At 40.3% G+C, this 22565-nt stretch overlaps 3 protein-coding genes across 3 annotated transcripts in view; all 3 read right to left on the bottom strand.

Annotated features, from left to right (window-relative positions):
- Positions 1–1565: 1565 nt before the first annotated feature.
- LOC108037834 (pickpocket protein 28) lies at positions 1566–5304 on the bottom strand. The gene is made up of 6 exons (XM_044456712.1): positions 4736–5304; positions 3161–3421; positions 2896–3100; positions 2566–2836; positions 2253–2511; positions 1566–2010 (listed from the first exon to the last, which is right to left on the bottom strand). The coding sequence occupies exons 1-6, from the start codon at positions 5284–5286 to the stop codon at positions 1764–1766; spliced, it is 1794 nt and encodes a 597-aa protein (XP_044312647.1). The 5' UTR covers positions 5287–5304; the 3' UTR covers positions 1566–1763.
- Positions 5305–7075: 1771 nt separating this feature from the next.
- LOC108037251 (putative mediator of RNA polymerase II transcription subunit 26) overlaps positions 7076–22565 on the bottom strand; it is a 34801-nt gene continuing 19311 nt past the window's right edge. Inside the window, 8 exon segments of the mRNA XM_044456669.1 lie at positions 7076–8100; positions 8696–9378; positions 9732–9869; positions 13004–13811; positions 13813–13861; positions 15809–15887; positions 18643–18750; positions 18815–19268. Of these exon segments, the coding sequence (XP_044312604.1) occupies positions 8014–8100; positions 8696–9378; positions 9732–9869; positions 13004–13811; positions 13813–13861; positions 15809–15887; positions 18643–18750; positions 18815–18959 (2097 nt within the window). The 5' untranslated portion in view covers positions 18960–19268 and the 3' untranslated portion in view covers positions 7076–8013.
- LOC108037252 lies at positions 11048–12314 on the bottom strand. Its single transcript, XM_017113782.1, has one exon. The coding sequence runs from the start codon at positions 12285–12287 to the stop codon at positions 11097–11099; it is 1191 nt and encodes a 396-aa protein (XP_016969271.1). The 5' UTR covers positions 12288–12314; the 3' UTR covers positions 11048–11096.

Genomic DNA, 22565 nt, shown 5'->3' with positions numbered 1-22565 from the left:
TATCCCCCACAAAAATATGTTGAACAAAGAACCTAAAATGTTCAGCAAAATCACCATATAACATATATATTTGTCTCTTACTGAGTAATATTTATATGTTCAATATTTAAAATATATATTGGATATGACAATATATTAGTACCAAGTTAATTATTTTAGTTCCTAATTATAAGAATATTAGCTCCTGGAAATTAGTATACTATTGCAGTAGATATTATAATTTCAGTCACAAGTTTGCAACGCAGTGAAGGGCAGATATAGTATTATATAGCTATCATAGTAACGATCGAAAAATTTTTCGGAAAATATCTTTATAGTTTTTAAACGTAGAAATCGAAATACAGAATATTTAATTTTCGTAACATCTGCAAAGTTATATAAACTTGGGATTGCCGAAGTTCTCTTCCTTCCTTGTTTAAAGGTTTTTAAAATTATTTACTACACTTTCAATAGTTCTTATATTGGGAGGTTAATTATAAAGCTGGACTTTATGTTTTTAAAAATAAAAAAAATCAATAAAAGTTATTAAAAATATAAACTCTTTATGTCAAATAATATTTAAAACTCATTTTCTGAGAAAAAATCTTGACAATAATTTTGTTTATTATTTTTGGTATAAAACTTTGAAGCCTAAATATATTTTTATGGCAAAGTAATGATAACCAGTAGTTGTAAAAGGGCCTTGCAATGCATTGGAACCACCCTCGGTCTGTGTGGAATCAATAAAGCCCTCGAGACAGCCTTGGCAGCCATCAGCGGGAAATTGTCATAAATTCATTTTTATATGCGAATCAAATTGGCAGGCACGTAAAGTAAAAAGTGGCCCACAAAAGCCAGTTGGTGTCGGTGGAAAATGGAGTATGGAGAATGGAAAGTGCCAAAGTGCGGACATGGATGCGGACTGCGATTCCGTGCGATGCATTCGCCGCATATGGGCATGAAAATTTCATTAGGCATATGCAAATGTGTCAACTTTATTTGCAATATTTCGACACATTTCGACACTTGTTGCCGTAATAAACTCGCTGTATATTTCAGTAGTTTCCTGGCCGAAAAGCACAACTGTTGCTCAAATGTTGGTGGAAAATTCGCGAGGGTACATAATGCACAAAGCCAATTGAATTAAACTAAATGACAGGCCACATTTTAAAGCCTACTTTGCTGGTACTGCATGGGTAAGAGTTCCTGGGATGGGTGTGCATAAATTGCTGCTATTGTTTAAATATTTGCCAACATAATTAACTTAATTCAATTGGATTTCCATTAGAGCCGCACGCACAACTTGAACGAAGGAGTGCAGCGATTGCCTCGGTGTTTGCCCAGCCAAGGTATCCCCCAGCCCAGGATAAGGATATCCTCGGCAGATTCAAACGATTGGCATTGGCACTGCATAACGTATGAGCAGGAAGATGAGTTACGTAGCGCCCCTTTGACTTTGCCTACGACTTTGATGACGTTGTCTATTGACTTTCGAAATCGAATCGCATCGCATCGTATGGCATCGAAGGCAGCAGCAAATCACACAATAAAATAATTGATTCCATTTCAAATGCACACACAAAGAGGAGATTTGGCAGTATGCGGGTCGTATCAGGATAGACAGAGGACTGCATTTGCCGTCTAGTGCTGAGTACAACTTTATTTTCATTGTTTGCAGATTTAACATTTAACGCAACACAAACACGGAGCAGCAGAGTCAGCTCAACTTTGGCCCCCAGTTCAGCACTCTGCATTATTTATATTCTGGGCAGGAGGTCCTCCGATTAGGCATCCTTGTTGACCGCCTTCAGCAGTTCCTTGCGGGTCTTGCGGCGCATCCTCAGATTGGAAATAAGGCGCACTGTGCAGAAGTATATCAGCTCTACTATACTTAACATGGAGACACCCATGAAGAGGCCCAATAAACCTCCACAATTGGCAAGAAAGTCGGTGGTACCATAAAGTTCAGAGCGCCGAGAAGTCAGGAACTGCGCCTCCTTGAAGAAGATCGACACTCGGGACATCTTCATTCTGCGAAAAAGTGTTATAAGGAAGACAAATAATGGATTAAATTATATGCTTTAAAGAAAACGATTATAAGAAACGATTATAAATAATGCTGACAAAAATAAATAAATACAATCCAGTATTTGGGTCACAAAAACTACAAATAGATATGTTTTTCTGTTACAAATATTTATATAGTTTTGGTCAAATGTCGTATAAATAAAATCACATACTCCCTGGAAATATTCCATAATCTGACTACTTACCCTTGCCTCTTAGCGTGTTCGTCCTTGCCCTCCTGTGTATCCCGATTGATCACTGTATTGTAATCGAAGTCAGCCTGGGAGATCTCAGCCTCGTAGGCGATGGATGTGCATGATGGCAGACAGTTGCACTCAGTTTCTCCCCGAGAATTTTCCCCTGAATTGGCCAATCCCTGGTTGAACTCCCTGAGTAGCAGCTCATCCTCCGCTTGGTTATAGCAAGCCAAGTTGGCATCACCGCACACAGGCATATTGACATTACCTGAAATCAGTATAATTAGATCCAAATCCTTAAACAAACCTGAATAAAGCTAACGTGGCATATTGAACTTGACACAGCCGCACTTGGACAAAGTGAAATTAGCCAGGCACTCCAGTTCGCAATTACTCTGCGAATAGATATTAAAGTAGCGCAGTTCTCTTTCCTTCTGGAAGTAACACTGCCGTCGATTGGGTTCGTAGTGCTTCAGGCCATCCGAAGTGGTGATGATCTTGGGACGTATAGAGATGAGCACTTCCTGGTCGAAGGGTATGCGGAAGTACTGCTTGGACACTTGGGCCACATCTCCAGGAGTGTGTAATAAGATCTACAATGTGTTGTCTTTTAATTAACCCTATGGTTAAAGGAAGATATGTGAAATCCCACCTTGAAACCCTGAACGGGACCACGGCACATGTCATCAAAATCAATCTCCGCACCACCCATAAATAGATAAAGTCCAGCTCGAGCTCCGGGACCCAAAACTCGATTGGGATAAGGTGAAGTATCCGCAGTGGCGCTATAACCGTCCTCCACATTCCAGTCCATGGATAGACGATTCTCCTCGCGGAATATAAAGTCAGGTATAATGCTGCCAAGGAATCTCTGCTTCAGAATATTAGTTCCTTTTTAATTCAACCCCCATCCTTACCCTTCAGCTCGAAAGATCTCCGCTGGACTGAGTGAGTTGAAACTGAAGCAAACGCCATCCTCTGTCACAAATTTGTGGAAGATCTCATTGCATTTAATCGGAGAATTCCGCCACTTGCAGTTGAGATAGGTGTCATCGAAAAGGGGTGATACCTCGGTCAAAGCATCGATGATCTCCATTCCCCTCCTGGTTTTGTTTCCAATAATAACATCATGTAAGTGGGGCTCACAAACCTGCGACACAGCGCCATATAATTCTTTTCTGCAGTGAAAATAAATAAATGTTTCTTAGTCCCAAAAAAGGAATTATAAATGTTTCTAAAATCTCAAAAATTGGACAGTTTTATCTTCCGGCTTAATTTTTGATAATTTTGATAAAGATAAAGCTAGTCTAAATATTTTTCGTATAAATAAATATTTTTGTAAGTTCTAAAATATATGGATTTTTATACCCTTGCAGAGGGTATTATAATTTTGGTCAAAAGTGTGCAACGCAGTGAAGGAGGCATCTCCGACCCTATAAAGTATATATATTCTTGATCAGGATCACCTCCTGAGTTGATATAGCCATGTCCGTCTGTCCGTCTGTCCGTCTGTCTGTTTCTACGCAAACTAATCTCTCAGTTTTAAAGCTATCGAATTGAAACTTTGCACACACCCTTCTTTCCTTTGCACGCAGTATATAAGTCGGAACGGCCGGGATCGGCCGACTATATCCTATAGCTGCCATATAACTGATTGATCGGAAATGCCATAACTCTGCTGTTTGTTAAGTTAGGAAGTTGGGACTCTCTATGGGTATTATATTTGGCCAATCAATCCGACGTACCAAATTTCATAAGGATCGGCCTACTATATCCTATAGCTGCCATATAACTGATTGATCGGAAATGCCATAACTTTGGTGTTTGTAAAGTTAGAAAGTTGGGATTTTCTATGGGTTTTATATTTGGCCAATCAATCCGACCTACCAAATTTCATAAGGATCGGCCGACTATATCCTATAGCTGCCATATAACTGAACGATTGGAAATGCCATAACTTTGGTGTTTGTAAAGTTAGAAAGTTAAGATTTTCTACAGGTTTTATATTTGGCCAATCAATCCGACCTACCAAATTTCATAAGGATCGGCCGACTATATCCTATAGCTGCCATATAACTGAACGATTCGAAATGCCATAACTTTGGTGTTTTTAAAGTTAGGAAGTTTGGATTTTTTATGAGTATTAAGAATGCATCATAGGAATAATTTTGGAGAATATTATTATAGAGAATTCTGCAAGGGTATATCAACTTCGGCTCCGCCCGAAGTTAGCTTTCCTTTCTTGTTACTTCTAAAATTGTAGTCCATTTAGACATTTTTATTTAAATCTGTTTTTTGGGTGTTTTCGGAGTGCTGATTTCAAATTGTGAAGTTAAGGATTAGATTACCAAGCTACCTATGAGATAAACTGTGCAGAAAAACTAACTCCAATGAAAGAAAATGTTTCCGAAATTTCTACTTAACTTGAAGTCAAACTCTAACATGTCATTGAGAAATCTACCCTGCTCCTTGGTATCAGTACCCAGACTTACTGCTTATTGGTCAAATCCAATATGTCACTGACATTATTCCGGAAGTCGCGGAGTTGGTGATACGAGTCCGTGAAGTTGAATATCCCACGGCGTGTCTTCGTCTCCGGACAAACAGTGACGGCGGGAAAGGGGATCTGCCACACGGGCGTGGACTTCTCTGCGAAACTGACAATCACCGGGTTGTTGTTCCACTTGTCCCAGATGTTTAGGGTCAGCTTGACGCAGGTGAAGACCGATAGAACGAGCACAGAGATCCAGAAGAGTCGCTCCAGCCAGGGTCGCTTCTTCTCGCCCAGATACCGGATTCCATGGATGGTCGTATAGTCGCAATACTCGTGAATGATGGCCTTGGCCGCCTGGAAGCCGCTGCCATACTTGATCTGCTTCTTGGTGTCCACCTCGTCCTCGCTGTCGTCGGAAACGGTTTCCCGGAATGCCGGAGCCATCCGGGCCATCAGAGCGGCCCGTTTCCACTGGTTGGCGGCACAGGGCACTGGACGGACCGCCACCTCGTGACTGGGTGTGTGTGGTTGTGTGCTGTTTGTCGACATCCGGTCCGGCGTGCTGGAGGTTCGTTGACTAAGTCAGCGGTGCGCACGCAAGACCCCGGCTTTTATATCCACCGTGTGGCGGGGTGCGGCTGTCCTGGGAGGTCCTCTGGATAGTGGACAGTGGACATTGGACAACCCCGGAGGATTGCGACTGCGGCACGCATACGTTTCCACGAATTTTTTGTTGGCGTGGGAAGGTGGCGTTTTCGGTGGCGTTTCAATTACTTCATTTCGCTAAGCTGGCGTAATTTGCAAGCTCGCACTGGAGCCGCGTCCCTGGGGCTGTGAACTTTCTCCAGTCCCCCCCCTAATTGTCCACTCCGACCCATTGCCCGGCTAAATGTTACCTTTGAGCCTGCACTGGGCGAGGCATTCTAATTAGCCAGTGCGCACTTTAAGCTCGCCAAGCCCCGGGTCGCCACATCCTCATCTGCAAGTGCGCCACCGCGACAGGTGCAGCCGAATGGCCGTGGCCAAATTGAAAGCGGCCACTTCCCGGCAGCCCGGACTTATGCATTTTAAATCCCGGCCTCCACTGAATGCCACTTGACTGCAGGCGCTTAGCTCGACCTCGAAACAAAATGGCAAACGGCTGCAGACGCCAACAATGTCGAGTCAAATTCTCAGGTTAAACACGGCGCAGAAACGAAAGTCCCTTAAAACTTGTATTAACAACTAGCAAATACCCTAAACAACTTTTAACCATCTTTAGACAAACATATTCGAAGGCTAGTACTATGCCCTTTTATGTTAGCTTCAGCTTTATAAACTATTCTATCATTTATAATAAATAAATAAATCTTTTAAAAGCAAAGAATAAGTTAGTCAAATTAAGCTAAAATCTACAAAGGCATTATTATAAACCAAATTTGTTAGATTTCTTCTTTACCTGTATATTTATTGATTTAGTAATTTTTTTTGAAAAGTCGATTACCTGCCTCAGTATTCAAAAATCAAAGCACTATTAAAAATTTAATTATTTAAAATGGTTTGACAATTAAAGTTTCTTAAAATTAATATCAAATTAATAACTCCTTCATAAAATAAATTTGGCATTATTAAAATTGACATGGCATTCATGACCTATATTTATCGAGCTTGATTACAGGACTTATGTTCATTTAATTAGGCAAATAAAATATATTCGACCTTTTAAATAACAGAATATTTCCACCCATGGTACCTCAATTATATATATTTGGGGTTATAGCCCAAAAATGTTCTATTTAAACTTCCATAGGCAAAAAAAAACACGTTTGTCAAAAAGCTTTCGACTGCGAAAATTCACCTACCCTTTAATAAGAGTACAGAAAAAAGCCCAATGGCCAGCGGCAAGGACACAACAAAAAGGACTCTCCGACAGCGCACAACACGATGCGACCATTTTGGTTGCGCATTTTAATAAAGTGAACTGCATTCAGGGGGCATTGTGTCCAAATTTTTCGCAGGTCCTGGTGAACGCGGCCAAAAAGGAAACCCCTAACTCAAGCTTTGTTGCGGCTTTTCATTATTGTGACGTTGTGCCTTTAACAATGTTGGCATTGTCCTTGCACTTGCCGTTACCTGTTCCTTTCGCCAGCCGTAAATATTTACACACTTCTCTGTCTGGCAGAGTCTGGAGATCGTCATTTATTTTAATGAGCTGCGAAATAGAATTTCTGATGCCCCGTCGAAAATGAAACTAAGAAAGTCGCTTGATTTAAAGGAATAAATTCAGCAAATGCTTTCCCCTTCCGTAACAAAACAGTTAAAGACTCGATTGATTATATATCTGTTTATATATATTTTATTTTTGGTATTCCCATTTGCATAATACATTTCATTTGTTGGTTTATATGCTTTAGCTGGAGGACATTGAATTGAATGTTGTTACTGTTTACAAATTGTTTGCTTGGTAAGTACATAATACGTTGATTATCCTATTTACATAGCCGCTACTTTTGATATAGTTATTACAGAATATAGTCGCTATTAATATTACGCATATTTGATTATGATTCTAGATAATATAGCAAGTTTCTCCGAATTTGTTTTTGAAACACCTGTTGTCACTATGCTACTTTTGATATACAATTGCGTGGGTTATTTTTGCTTCCAACTACGATTAATTTATTCCGTAAATAATATCCAAAATATAAACATCGGTTAAAGCCGGAGCCAGACAATTGACCGGATATTAACAATGATCTTATAATTCCATAATTTGTAACCTTGTAATTGGTATTAACTATATACAAAGCTCGATTACCGTTCAATATGCACCACCGACAGGCGGTGACAGTTTAAGCTTTCCATAATTTTACCTATACGTTCACTTATGCAGTTTTGAAACCCAAATAAATACTCTCGTTTGAAACGTTAAACCCAAAGGACATGCAAACAACAGAAACACAAAGGCGTTTACAATTACAATTACGAATACAAATACATTACATATAAACGTACACATGGCTGTAATTGATATAGCTACCGCAGTACACTATATAGCTGCTCGTATGTCATATCTATGGCTAATTTAAAATGATATGTTTTCCGTAATTTACGTTATCCGTTCCACATCTTTTTTTTCTGACTTATTAGCTTCCCTCCAAGGTTAGTCTGTTACAAAAATACTGAAGAAATTGCACTTGTATCGGATTTCGATAGCACAAAACACCACTCCAAAAGGCAGCCCGCGGAGCCGGATTGCCCTTCCCAGGAGCATTTGACCCCCTCTTGACCTTTGACCTATTGCGGTGCGAGGGCCAGGCTCAAGCTGTTTGACATCAGGCTCAAGGCGGTGGCAGTGGGCGATGCGGTTGGCCCAGACGCCTCCTGAAAATAGAAGAAAAAGGAGTTCGAGATGTATCACATTGCAATCGATTATAGGCTATATGCAAAAAATGACATATGTATCTTTCACATGGTTTTTATCTATTCGTAGAAAAATACTTATACAAATTTTATGACTCACTTATGCGAATATATCAATAATTTGCTCCTATTATGTTGTAAATTACTTATTTTCAAAATACAAGGAAACAATGAACTAAATTCAGAAAATATTTTATTTTATTTTTTGGCAAAATAAATATATGTATGAAAAAAATTCTTAATACAAAATATCCAAATTAAACTAAATATCTTGTATGTGTAAGTTAAATCTTAAAATCAGACAAATGGGGAATAAAATAAATAAAAATCTTAGTAGTTTTAATAATGATTATTTTTGGTCCCTGAGGAATGTAAAACTCAATTCTGATTCAAACTAAAATTCAATTAAGTCATTCAGCAATTGCAGCATATATGTATGTACAAACATAATTATTTCCTAAGCAAACGAAGTTCTCTGCATAATTGCCATATTTGACTTGAAATTATCTTTGTTGGGTATACTTAATGTTATTTCCAAAGGATCATCCATACTCACAATGCTCAGGGTGCGAACAATACAGGCCCTTGTGGCCGGCGGCTCATCCGCCTCCAAACCGGGTGAACTGCCCCTCGAGGAGACGGAGCCGTTCAGCAACTTGCCGTTCAGCTCATCCGAGTGATGGGTCTGCTGGGAGCTGCTCGACATGCGTCCATCCAGGGAGAGATCGTCCCTGTGCTGATCCTGCAATAGAATCATTAGGGAATCTCTGCCAGGCGAGGGAATGGCCAAGTCACCCACCTCCTTGGGACTGGCACTTGGGCTGAATTTGATGTCCAGGCAGTGGGTCTCCATGTCGCTGGCAGCTCCATTTTCAGTCGATCCCGATGCCATTATGATTTCCGTTCCCGAGGGTGACATATGCCCATTGTTGTTGTTGCTGGCTATAGTATCGTTGTTGTTGTTGCTAATTTTGTTATTGTTATTGGGCTCCTTGTTAAGTGTTGATGAAGCTGGCATCTGCTGCTTAGTGGCAGCCTCATCGGCGGCAATCGTTGGATGGCCATTCTCCACTAAAGCCTTGGCAGTTGCATTATTGCTGGCGGTGTTGGCCTCATCATCCCCCAGCTCGTAAATGTTAACCATGTGCGCGGACTGGGCATGGACCATCAAATCCCAGGGATTGGCGAACGCATCCTTGCAAACGGCACACAGCAATTTGGCGCTCGTCGGTGGCGTTTCTACATTTTCACAAGAGATTCGCAGGCGAAACATGCGAGAATTAATTAGTTATTTAAGTTGGAATTTGCAGAGGGCAGACATTGGAGGCTCTGGCGCATAAATAACTCAATTTTAAATGCATTTGCAAGCAGCCGCAGGACATGAATCCACACAGACATCCTGCTGAATGCCCGGCCAAACAGATGTTGCTGACTGGCAAACAGAGGCCTCCAACTCACAATGAGCCTTAGACAAACTCTTTGGCCCGGGGGTTTGGGGCAAAAAGTGTTTAACAATCATAAATTAATTGCCAACAGACAAGCTGCCACACCCATCCCCCAGCCACGCCCCAAAAAGCGAAACGCCCACTTACTTGCACTTGCCGCAAAGGCAACATCCTGGCACTTGCATGTGAACCTCAGCTTGCAATAACTTTTCTTGTGGTCCAATAACTCAGACAGCTCGCCAAAGGATTCCCGGCAATTGCCGCAGATTAATGTGTCCGGATTGCCTGTAAATATGCAATGGAATAGGTCTTACAAAACTGTTGAACCTATGCACTATGGGGCCAACGACCACTTTTGTTGGCCAAAATTAATAACTCGCTCAATTTTAGAGATATCGAGATAAAACTTTACCAATCGTTTTTTGGTATCCTTAGGCAACATATATGTTAAAAAGAAAAGGATCGAACAAATATATCCCATAGCTGCCATACGATCGATTTAGTCAACTTTGTTATTTTTCAAGATAATCGAATAATTTTTTATATTATATTTTTTTTATATTTTTTATATCTGCTTCTGAATAGAATTCAAAATGCAAAGCAAAATGTTCTTCGTTCCACAAAGGTTCAATGTAAATGCACGAAAATCGGATTAAAATAATTTTATTAATAAGTAAAAAAATGGGACCTGCTATTAAACATCATGCTCTTCAGATTCTAGTTCAATATTTTATTGAAAATCAAAAGGATTCTAATATTCAACGCAACTACTGTTAAGGTTGCAAAACTTAAGGTTATGTGCTTAAAATTAAATTTTGGCAATAAGTGGCGATTCTAACCATATACATTTTAAAAAGAATTTAATACTCTACAAATCTGAATAGGTTTCAGAAGTGGACTCCGCTGGACTCACTTTGTTGCTCTATTTAAAAATTAGTTTTCTATTTAAAAAACGCGATTTAGGCAACTCACTTTATCACTTAAGTTCAAAGACAGCACGATAGATTTCAACCGTTTAAACACATAAACACTAAGTACACACCACCATTCATCGAATTCATATCACAAAAATTTTTTTGGAACGCTTATAAACTGCTTTTTAAACACTTTAAAAATGCAATTTAAAAGTCGAATTTCAAAAGCACGTGGCTTGCATCTTAAACATCTGATTTAACAGCTGTTATCTTAACAGAAGCGCACTCTATCGGAATTCCTGATACGTAACATTGCAGATTGGTCTTCTGTTAATATATCCTAAAACAACTTTTTTGGTTTTGACGACTTTTCAAAAATGGGTTTTGGCCAACGAATGTGGTCGTTGGCCCCATAGTGCTATGTTCAAAATACTGTTGTCTATAGTCTTAAAACTTTGTTGAATCTATGTGATAAACTATAGAACATCTAGTTGGAACAAGGGAACAATTAATTTCATATTTCCTAGTTTAAAAACCAAACTATTCTCATTCTCTTAAATATTTATTTAAATTCATTTCTTAAAAAATATATTTCTTCTCAACTTGATCGTATGCTAATGGGCCAGATTTTGAGCTCAGCCTGAAGGAGTTGCTTTTTGTCCAGTATCTTACTCTTTTTTCGTTTCGTTCGACTCTTTAACTTGAGTTCTTGACCTTTTAGCTCGAAAAAGGGCTTGGGATATGGAGCTGCACTCTGAGCTCTTTTTCTGCGATATCTCAGTAAGTTGGTGATGGCATTTATACGCAAATCAGGCTGAATCTCATGTCTACCACTTCGAGGTTGTTGTTGCAGGGACTTTGCCTCCTCGGTATTATCATTTTCAATATTCAGCGAAAAACTAATGACATTGGGAGCCTTCGCAAGGGTCTGCTTCACTGGCTTAGTGCAACAGGGCAATTTTTTTGTAGTTGATTTGGTAGTACGAGTTGTTGTGGGCTTATGAGTGGAGGACTTGGCGATATTCGCCTTCGTAGCCTTTGTTTTGGGGACCACAGAAGGTTTCGGCTGGACTGTGGTACTCTCCTCGACCTCCTTATTCTTAACATCCACGTTAACCGAATCTTCCTCATTTTTGGGGGGTTCTTTTGTGGTTGCATCACAATCTGATAGGGGGTCAGAATTGCACATTTCTTTTCCTTCACTTTGGTCATGAGCACAGTTCGCCGACTGCTGTGGTTGCACCTGTTGTTGCAACTGCTGTCGCTGGCCAAAAAACTCGGACAACTTTTGCAGCAACTCCAGTTGTTCGGCCGTGGGCGGTGAGTCCTGTGAGTCCTGCGAGTCCTGTGACTCCAGCTTTGTTGACAAGGGAACAAAAGGCGGCTGGAAGAGGTGGGGCGCCGGGAACTCCTGGCTATATCGATTCAACTTGACCTGCGGCATCTGGGAGTGAACAAGGGCTCTGTAAGCTGGAGGAGATGGCCTCAGATTGGCAACGGGTTCAACCTGAATCTCCTGCTGCGGCTGCTTAGTCTCCAATTGCGGCGTATACCTCATGCCGGTTCTGATTATAGGATTGGAACCCTGATTCAAGGACTGCTTGCTGGCCAGCAGACTGCTCTTCAGGCTGAGGATTCCCTTTACGTAATCCGGCGTCAGGCGCTGTTGTGGAGGGGATTGCGCCAGGGGCATGGACATCGCCTGCTGTTGACCGTGGACGACACTGGATATGGCTGCAATGGCTGACAGAACGGCGATGAGAGCTGGGCCATGTGCCACATTTCTCATTTTCAGAGAAGTTGTCGTCAGGCAACAACATTTTTGACACCTTAAAGCAGGTAAACTAGGAGTTGAACTTACATGGTTCAGGAATACATATATAAAGGTCTCTTTGCACGATCTAAATTTTAATTTTCCATAAGGGTATACAGAAATATTAAATGAAAGAAATACAAAATATGTTGCGGTCTAAAAGATGGATCATCAAGACTAGGCGGAAATTCCGGAAGGTCGAACAGGAAGATTCTCAAACAAGGTCCAGAAAAATTGAGAACAAGGTACTATAAACCACGAATCTAACAAATCCGTGCCTTTTCAATTTGTAACACGGGGAGATAAATCGCGCGTATGGAACTGGGTCTTTACAATGTTGGGATACATTAAACCGGTTCTATATATTTATCTATTAATTGTATATCATTTAAAGTTATTTTTCACTTTTTGTTCGATTTAAAACAAGCAATAATTAGTTTTAACTTGTCTCTAACAAAAAATCTATTGACATTATAAAAAACCACAAAAACCTCTCTATATGAAGTGCTTCTAAGTTTTTTGTACATTCTTTAGCTGACTCCGTTTTAAATTTAATCCCTAAAGTTAACCCTTAGAAGTTTTTTTTTAGCAACTCCATAGATAAAACCTCTGATAATCATTAAAATATACTTCTCAGGTTTTATCTCCCAATTTTGCAGCATCCCCTTAAGCAAACTCAAGTCAATACTCACTGTAGACTTTGAATGGTCCCCATTGCTGATGCAAACTTAATTGCTCCTGAGCATGTTGCTGCTGTTGGTGTTGCTGCTGTTGATGCTGCTGCTGCTGTTGCTGCTGCTGTTGTTGCTGTTGGTGTTGCTGCATCAATTGGCTGTGCAATTGTAGTGGTGTTGCCGCCTGATGAGGCTGCGGTTGTTGTGGGGACAATGCCAGAGTTAACGGTTGCAACAACGGCTGCTGATGTTGCTGTTGCTGATGCTGGTGATGGGTGGCGAAGGCGGTGGCTCCAACCGGATATGGCTCGCCGAGCGCCGTTTGATTAGCAATTATTGCTGACTTTGCATTTTGCGGCGATGTCGTCGCCTGGACAGCCACGCTGCTCTTTAGCTGGAATCCGAACGGTTGCTGGTGGTGCGGATGGTGCGCATGGGTGTGGTGCTGTTGCTCCTGTTTGTACTGTGACCAGTGGAGGGATCCTGGAGCCGCCGTCGCCGTTGTTGCCACTGCCGCATTGGAGAGCAGATTCTGCTGATGCAGCAGCAATTGCTGCTGGGGCAACAAATTGGCCATCGCCGCCATGGCAACGGCAGCCACCTGCTGCTGATGTTGCTGCTGTTGCTGGTGTTGTTGCTGCTGCTGCTGCTGCACTTGCTGTTGCTGATGGACGGCGGCTGCCACTGCGGCCGCACTGTGATGATGCTGTCCATGCTGCTGCTGTTGTTGCTGTTGCACGGACACCGCCAGCCCGCTCCCGTTGGTCATTAGGCGCTTCCGCTTCTTGGCCCGCACCCCGTTCGAACCACCCCCGCCAACACCCCCCGCCGCCCCGTAACAACGCCGAAGAGCAGTAGCTGTCGTAGAAGTAGTCCCTGCACAGAAAGAAATTCAAATGTTGTGTTTAAAACCAGTATAAGTCATTAATTTTTAAGTAAAGTCACTTAAAAGTAGCGTTCTCAATCTAGTTTATGTATACCAATACTATTATAATAATAAGCTCTTTAATGCTGGTAAATATATTTAATATATTGATTTTATCTAAGGTTCTTGTCAGTCTGTTAAGAACACATTAAATAGATATTTAGAGGTGGTAATCTGCTCAGTAAACATTTGCCCGCTAATTGAAGTGTCAGCTGCGGTCATGCCCCAAAAAGTATGTGGCAAAGAAATCCACAGGAAAAATGTGACTTCCGCTTAAACCCATTCTAAAAACGAACTGTCAATACCCTAGATTAAAATTACTTAACAAATTAATCTCGCTAATGTACCCTTAAAATGTTAAATCACAAAACATATCACTTAATTAAAATAACAGAGATAAATTATCATTTATATCCATTTTATATAGTTCATCAATATACGAAAGATTTGGGAATTTAATTTAAATTTTCAATTATCAATCTTTCAAAATAATATGTATTTTAAATTGAATCATATAATATATTTTAATATTTTTTTAAATATACTGAATTTAATTCAAATATGTACAATTAATGCTACGTTAATTTAATAGGCTCCTGAATATTTCACATTTTAATTAAATACATGATCTTAACTAAATCTAATTAGCTAATGCTATTATAACAATATTTATTTTTTAATGCAATAATTTAAGGATTAAATTCATTTGCTGTTTCAAACTTTTCCTATTGTCTAAACTCACCCACAAATGTGGATACCCTCTCATTAACTGCAAATGAACAGCCTGCCAACTGTTGCCCAAACGCTTTGTCAGTTAGTCACTTCCTCAACCCGCCCATCAGTCCGTCAATATTTGTTTAGGCTGCCATTGCCGCCGTTTCGATTGTCATTTGGCAATTGTGTTTGTGTGCTGGGCCTCCCGTTGGGTTATGTTGCCAGTGATTGATACAAATGCCGGAACAGGACGAAGGCCCGAACCCCTCTGGCAAAGCCAACCAATTGTGGTCAGATGAGTGGGCGAGGGGGCAGATTCTGGCCAGGAGGAGGGGTGCAACAATTGTGGCTTTTTCGGTCAGTTTGTGTGGTCGATAGGGCGGGGAAGAGGTGAGCAGCCGTTTAATGACAAACACGGGAGCACCTGGACATATTTAGTTTGAGAGTGTGGGAGTGGGAGTGGGAGTAGAGGTGGGGGGGTTGCCATGTTTGCGTTTTAATTACAATCAAGTCGATGTCAGTTGGGCTCCTGCCCGTTGTCCTTTTTAAAGCCAACGCACTGCGCATTTCGTTTCGGCGTCATTAAGCTTAAATTAAATATTTCCACACGAGTAGCGAAGGTCTGGAGCTCAAGGCCCAAATAAATTGTGAATGTCGCTCAGTCATCATTAAGGCCGCGCCACGACAAAGACAAACAAGTGCACATGTCAGCGGCAGGACAATATGGCATACATTGCAACTGTCACTCACAGGATCCACAGGATACTCCCATATAGTGTGAGTGTGTGTGTGTGTTGACGCAGGACTCGAACACCGACTGACCCCCTCACTGGCGAAAAGTAAAACAGAAATGGAGACGAGAACTTGGCCTGAAGTGTTCCGGTTGGGTGCAAAAAAACCCGGCTAGCCGTTGACAGCCAAATATTTTATGCCGGACGGGCGTTGAAACAATGGACGACCCCATGGCCTGATGAATGGTTCCTTATTTATTTATTTATTTGCTGTGCGGACCCCCGAAAACATCCGAAAAACCCACCCGTTAAATGATATGTAAATAAAGTCTAAGCGAATGCCACATGGCGGCGTTAAATTGAGCAGAGTAAACTTTTAGATTAAATTAAAATGAGCCAAAAATTGACTGGGATTCCAGTGGGAAGTCCTTGGTAATCCTGCCTAACACTCACCAATCGTTTCCCGTCTTGCTCACATTCTGCCGTTTTCTTCCGATCTGATGCGCTTTCGGTTCGGCCACCATGTTGACATCTGCAAAGGAAGTAATTGAAAATAGAAATTTTTTAATGACAAAAGGCAATCTGTTTTATGTCCCGAAAATATAAGTACACACAAAATTCGTGTCCTTTGAAGTCATTGTCTAAGCTGTACACAAAAAGCTAGGGAAAACAAAGGCGGTCCTTTATCCTCCTATTCCTTTCACTATGCAAATGAATGGTCGAGCTGTGAGTGATTAAAAATTTTTTTTTTTTTTTTTTATGCATGTCCATTGGCCAACTGCATTCCCCGCCTAATTCAATCTGGCTGCACACCAATCATTAATCTTAATAAAAGTGCGCCAAACCCGGAATATTCATTGTCAGTTCTTGTTTATGCATAAAAAACCATGACGCAGAATTTTAAAATATAGATAGTCGAAATATAAATGCTCTATAGTCTTGCAAAGATTTAAAACATTTATTGTAACTGCCACTTGATTTTCATTAACAATATATTTATATTTAACTTTTGTTAAGCATTTCTTTATTCACTAATCCTCAAGTGTAATAATATTAGCTAACCACATTTGATTTTCAAATGAAAAGGGTACGACAGAGACCGTTTTGTTATATGGATAGATATTTTTAGGAGGCAAAAAGGATTATGGGAAGGAACACCCATTCGCAGCCCACGCTCATTCATCATAATTCATGACAAAGTTTGAAGTGCGACGGCTGTGCCACCACTCCCTTGAAAAATAGGAAATGGGGGAAAATTCTGAGCAACCAAGAGCTATCTACAAATTGGTGGGTTCGGTTTAAAAAAAAAATACAACAAGAAAAACGGGCGTGATGGCTTTGCCACTTTCATTTCTCAGCTGCTTTATTTCCTTCTTGGTTTTTTTTTCTTATTTGTGCTTCCCTTTTTCTGCCTCACTGTCCGACTGTTGGGCTGGCAGGCTATAATTAAGATTAAGGATAAAAGCGTAAGAAGGATTTGCACAAAGTTCCAGTCAGCCAGCCAGGCGACTCCCTTTTCCCCCAGTGTAAATCTCTTTAGTTGGACTGGCCGCATTTTCCAGCGCTTCAAAGTCAATGGCGCGTAGCAATGAAAAATTACGTCGGCCACTCCGTTGTTGGTTCTCTTATTCCTAATCAGTAGAATTAGCATTCCACATTTAGCAATCTGCATTTGCATAAGCGGGAGCTGCGGAATTGCCCTTTATTCGCCGGCGAACGGGGCGTATGAATATGAAGCATCCGCAGCGTTGCCGCCAGCAGCAGAAAAGCATCATCAGCTGACACAGAGCACTAAGTGCATTAACTTGTTCTCCACACGAGACACGCACTGGAGAAAGAAAAAATGAGGGAAGTGAGTCGCGGAACCGTCAACATGGCAGCTGCAACTGGCGTTGAATTATTTCATTAAACGCCGAACGACTAGACTGTCAGATAGTCAGGGAAAATTCGCAAACACAAAAGACAGTCGACTGTCTGGCACAACATTGAAATTTCATTAAAAGTATCGTGCAAAGATTTATGTCGGCCGCACTTTAAGTTTTTGCGGCCGGCAGCGACTTCCGCCCGTCGAAATACTCAGACATTAGTCGTGGGGTGCCCAGAGATATGGCCACTACACATGCCAGGATCGAGGCTCCTTCATTACCATTGCCTACTATGTAAGCCATAAGCCAGGACGGGCCAACCAGCCCATCCGCACCTCCTGTTTTCCCGGCGCCTTTGTGGCTTTTTTCGCGCGTTTGTTCGATTTTAGTGCAACGCTTCCGCTGCCAGCGGCCATTAACCTGACGACTCCACTCCGCCCGACTCCCAACTCCTTTCAGTCCCACGTAACTGGCGATATCCCACGGACATGCAACTTTGGCCAAGGCGAGGACGAGGGTTAAGGTCTGGAATGTCTATGCAAAGCAGAAGCCTTCGTTAGCGCGGATTTTAAGGCACACGTCAGTCGCACAGATTTAAGACAGCCTTCTGCCTATCTTTAACTACAAGTGGAACATTAAAGCAGGGATCGTAACAAATATAATGTATTTTATAGTTTGAATTAAAGCTATGTTTGTTTTCAAGTTTTAATTAAAAGGTTAACAAAAAAAACTTTTGTAATTTCAATAAATAAGTTACAAAAAAAATCTTAATTTCAATGATATTAAAACTGGAAAAACTTGTATTTTAAATTGAAAATTTACAACAAGTTTGGACTAATTACTTTAAATTCGGTTTAAATTCTCATCAAAACAAAGAGCCCAAATGAATATTGCCTTAACTGATGTTACATTTAAATATTACTAAAAAACTTTGGCTATCCTGGAAAATATTAAACTTTAATTAGCGCTACATTTTGAATTCATATTTAAAATAAATTCAAGTTTTAAAATACCCTAAAAAAATCAATGAAGCTGTTTATGATTTACTTGATAATTACTTCAATTTAATTGGTTTAATGTAACTCTAGTTTAGTTGATTGATATATTTAGGCAAAAAATACATTTAACAATGACACTTAACAATCATTTCTTATAAAGCTTTGTTTTTATTTAGGTGAAAGTCCCGATTAATTGAAAGTCCAATTTAATTGATTGATTTAAATAAACAGCAACTGGAACATAGTTCTGTTGCTTCAAATATTTTTTAAAAATGTATATAAATTTAAGCTAAGTTGTAAAGTGTTTGATATTTATATTTAAACTAACTTTAAAAATCTTAAAATATTAAGACCCTGCCTTCACTCATCATATTTTCAGGATATCTATCACATGTACCCTGCAGTCATCGATACAAGGACTCACCTAATGTCTGGCTGAGGACCGTTTTGCCATCCTCGCCGTGGCAGGCATTGCGGGCATCGAACGGGTTGGTGAACTGCACAAAGGCATAGCCCTTATGCATGGAAATGCCTGCGGGAGATGCCAAAGCAAACGATTATTGGGAGATATCGGGGATTGGATGACAGGGACTTACCTGCGAGGCGGCCATAGATCTGAAACATGCGCTCCACGTCCGTTTTGGAGCACTGGAAGGTATTCAGATTGCCCACGAAGATGCGCGAGTTGACCGCCTGCGGATCCTGCGAGTTGGTTTGGTTGGACAGCTTGGACAGCTTCATGGTGGCTGCCGAGGACCCTAATGGCGACGTCACAGGACCTGCCAAGGACACGGGCACGGGCGCAGCCGCGGCGCACGTGTGTCCAAAGTACAAGAACGCAATCCTGGCCAAACGCTTCTGTTGTCCTCGTTTTTAAAGCTGCGTTGACGGCTTTTTCCCTTTTTTCTGTGGCTTAGACGCGGCTTTTGTCGACGGCTTATTGCATTTGCAGTCGGATTGTTTTCCCCTCGCACTCCCCAGCTGATTTTTCACTTTTTAACGAATCCAAATCTGTGAGCGGCCGCAGATTGTCCGGTATCGTTGGAAAATCTGCAAAATAAGAGAAATACGCATCGTACAATAAATAAAAATCGCATTCGCTTTTTGTTTGTTTGTCATCGCTGGGCTTAAAACTCAAATGGATTTCAACGGTCATATCGGTTGCCTTCCGTTTATTTGTGTTTCATATTTATTTGGGTGTGGGTTTTGCCTTCTCATGTTGTTTTTGGGGATTTGTATCTTAACGGCAGGCAATTAAAATGCAAAAATGCCGTTTTAATTGAAATCAACTTTGTCATTGGTCAATACTTTAATCAGCTTTAAGAAACTTGCTTAACCATTGAAAGGGTTATACAAGCTGTTATGGCTTCAGGATTTTCTTTAAAAATGTATAAAATTTCAGTGAGATCCTAGTTTTAAGGACCTCTGGACATATGTCCTAAAAAAGTTGAAAGCAATATACTTTCCCCCATTTCTTGAATGCTAAGGATATTCCCTCTCATTTCATCGGTCTTTTCCCCTCAATTTCATCTTCATATTTATGTTCGTTTGCTTTTACTGGAAACATGTTTTGAGCTTGTTATTAAATTAAATAACTTTCAAATGGCTCACACATCCAGGACTCGCCCAGTTTCACACCCATTATCCTTCCTTTGAAAAAGGCGGCAGAAGAATAAAAAAAGGAGGAGGTGCCGAGGCAGCAACAACAAAGAAACTTTGCTCTCGCTCGTGTAAAAGTGAAAAATTAAGCGTTTTTATTGCGCTTTCGATGGCAACAGTGCAGTGCCTCCTTGTCTGGCACTCGGCCCCTCTCCCTCACTCCCACTCCACCCCCCTCCCCCCAACAACAACAGTACCAACACCATTGTGGCAACATGTGTGTTCTATATGTGCGTGTGCGGCTCCTTTGCATAGTGTGCGTGTGTGGGTGGTAAAGGGCATTAAAATGTACAAAAGACGTGCATGAAATAAAAATAAAACATGCAGCCATAAAAATAAAATACTCGTGTACTAGCAAATTGTTAATGTGATTTTTATGCAATCCCCACCCTACACAATTTATTGTGGATTTATGGGCGCGCCAGTTGGTGTTAATTGTAAAAGCTTTTGGCCCTTCAATTTGAATCTAATAAAGGGAGAAATCAGCTACTAGAATGTAGAAAAAAAGAATAAAATGCATGTGCGACTCTTTCTGATGAAAAACAAATTTACTGGGCTACCAGATTGAACATTTAAATTCGAAACTTTTTCTTCACTATTAGAAAATTAATAAATCCAAATAAGTTAATACATTTTTTTATTACAAGACAAAATTAATAGGAAATCCTTATCTTTTCATTTAATGGACTCAAAAGCCATGCGAAAATATACTCTTTAATATTTAGAAATCCACATTCGCATTTTGCGGAAGTCTATTATTTTGCCTGCAGCTGCACAAAGTTAGTTAATATTCATTGATCGGTATCTACAGCTTTTCCCATCAGTTTTATTAAAAGCGTTTTCGCATTGTTTGGCATAAATCAAACGGAGGAACCAGAAAAGGAGTCACAAGGAGTTGGGATATTCATGGCTTTGGCTGCATTGTGCGCCAGTTATGAGTGAAAGGCTCTTTATTTATTATAATGGCATTCCTGCCTGCCAGTCTTCTGTCTGGTTTTCATCCATTCATTCGCCCATTCAGGCATTCATTCACTCATTCAACGGTTTCTATTTTTGTGTCGCATTGTCCTTGCAAATGAAGGAACAACGCCGATGGCAAAATGCACAGAGAACAAAACCTGCAGATGCGTCAAGTTGATAACATTGAAATTAAACAAATGTCTCTTCCTTTACTTAAATTCTAGTCGATTAACAGATACAAATTCCAGATTGCCCACAGTTAAATCTATGAGGAATAACACGATATAATTTTTTTTTTTTAAGCACGTAAATAATTAAAATATTAACAATTAGGAAAAACATGAGTTACAAAAATTTTTCTGGAAATATTTTAGTTTATTTAATTTATTAAGACCCGAGCATAGTTATATCCAAGTAAAAATGTTCTCTCTGCAATGAAATAACAGCTTCCTCGAAGTCATTGTGAAAATCCTGCAACAATAGTAACAACCACAAGGAGAAACAATCCCTATTGAAGTCGTATTGAATAAACGTTTGAATATGCAACAGTTTTGGTGGCCTACATTTCGGGATTGTCGGCATATTAATGAACACAACTTTAATTAAGAAAACAATAACTGGAGGTGACGTATTTAAGGTGACTGTCTTTAATCCTGTGCTAGGAGAACTTCTCGAGAGCCAGCAAGTGGTTAGTTAACTCGGCTTAATTATAATTAACTGCACTACGGACCAAGTCGACAGCCCAAGTTCAACCGCTAGAAAATGTTCAGGAAATTGCCGTAGTTCTCCTTTTTTTCTTCCCCTCCGGAGTCCTGCAGCTTTTTTAGGCCCAGGACAAAGACTGCCACCGTTTGCACTTTTATTTTCCAGACGCCTGAGCGCAAAAGTAAATTAAGACGCTTCGTGGCAAGTGAGTAAGTAAAACTCGTCGCCGGCTAAACTTCAGGATTCCAACACAGGAGCCTCCTTGTGGGCACATGTGAGCTGAACTTTGTAATTGAGTGGGAAAAGCACACAAACAAGAGTCCGGAAAAGCCGGAGATTAAATGCTCTGGAAAATTGATAGCCCACAAAAAAAATTAATAAACAAATTAAAGCTGACAGGTTATAACTATAGTTATTAAGGAACTTCAAATCAATTAGAGATTTATACAAGTGTTAATAAGTAATAATTCAAAAAAATGCAATAATTCTTAATTAAACAAAAACGATTTAAGAATCTAGTGACGAACGCACCTTCAACAACCAAAATTTCTTATGTCTAGTGTTGTTACGAAATATTTTTATTTCCGTCTTAATTGTTTTGTATTCTATTATTTTATATTCAAACACAAATTAAAGAAATTTGAAATACTATATAAATAAATAGTTTTCGTTACAGAATTTGATATCACACATTTTGATTTTACTTCTTTTTCTATTAGTTTTTATATCGTCAGCCTAGTTAAAGGACTCTTCCGCGAAAGTGCTTAATTACTTTTGCTGCATCCGCTCAGGATCGGGATTCCTAATGCCCCGCATTGTCTACGGCTTAAAGTCAACGACTCGGTGGACTACATTTCGCTGCTCCTTTTCCAAGTATTTTACTCTCCTGTTTTCCCCACCAGCCAGTTAAAGCGTTTTGATGGGGCCTCGACGTGCTATAAATAATGCAGCAAGCCATTAAGCTGGCGAAGTTGTTGAAGAGCCAACGATGCGATGCTGTCAGGATTATCGGGGGCGAGCGAT

This window comes from Drosophila rhopaloa, unplaced genomic scaffold (assembly GCF_018152115.1).
Source record: "Drosophila rhopaloa isolate 14029-0021.01 unplaced genomic scaffold, ASM1815211v1 contig_150, whole genome shotgun sequence".
NCBI classification, from domain to species: domain Eukaryota; kingdom Metazoa; phylum Arthropoda; class Insecta; order Diptera; family Drosophilidae; genus Drosophila; species Drosophila rhopaloa.
The sequence above is the reverse complement of the archived record's forward strand: the minus strand, read 5'-3'. Positions and strand labels throughout refer to the sequence as shown.

What these genes read in the sequence shown, in the direction of transcription:
- LOC108037834 (XM_044456712.1), bottom strand. Translation starts at nt 5,286, where the DNA reads ATGTCGACAAACAGCACACAACCACACACACCCAGTCACGAGGTGGCG. An exon ending in TTGGATTTGACCAATAAGCA is followed by an intron (nt 3,422 to 4,735) that starts GTAAGTCTGGGT and finishes TTTTCACTGCAG; the next exon opens with AAAAGAATTATATGGCGCTG. An exon ending in TGTCAAGTTCAATATGCCAC is followed by an intron (nt 2,512 to 2,565) that starts GTTAGCTTTATT and finishes TACTGATTTCAG; the next exon opens with GTAATGTCAATATGCCTGTG.
- LOC108037252 (XM_017113782.1), bottom strand. Translation starts at nt 12,287, where the DNA reads ATGAGAAATGTGGCACATGGCCCAGCTCTCATCGCCGTTCTGTCAGCC.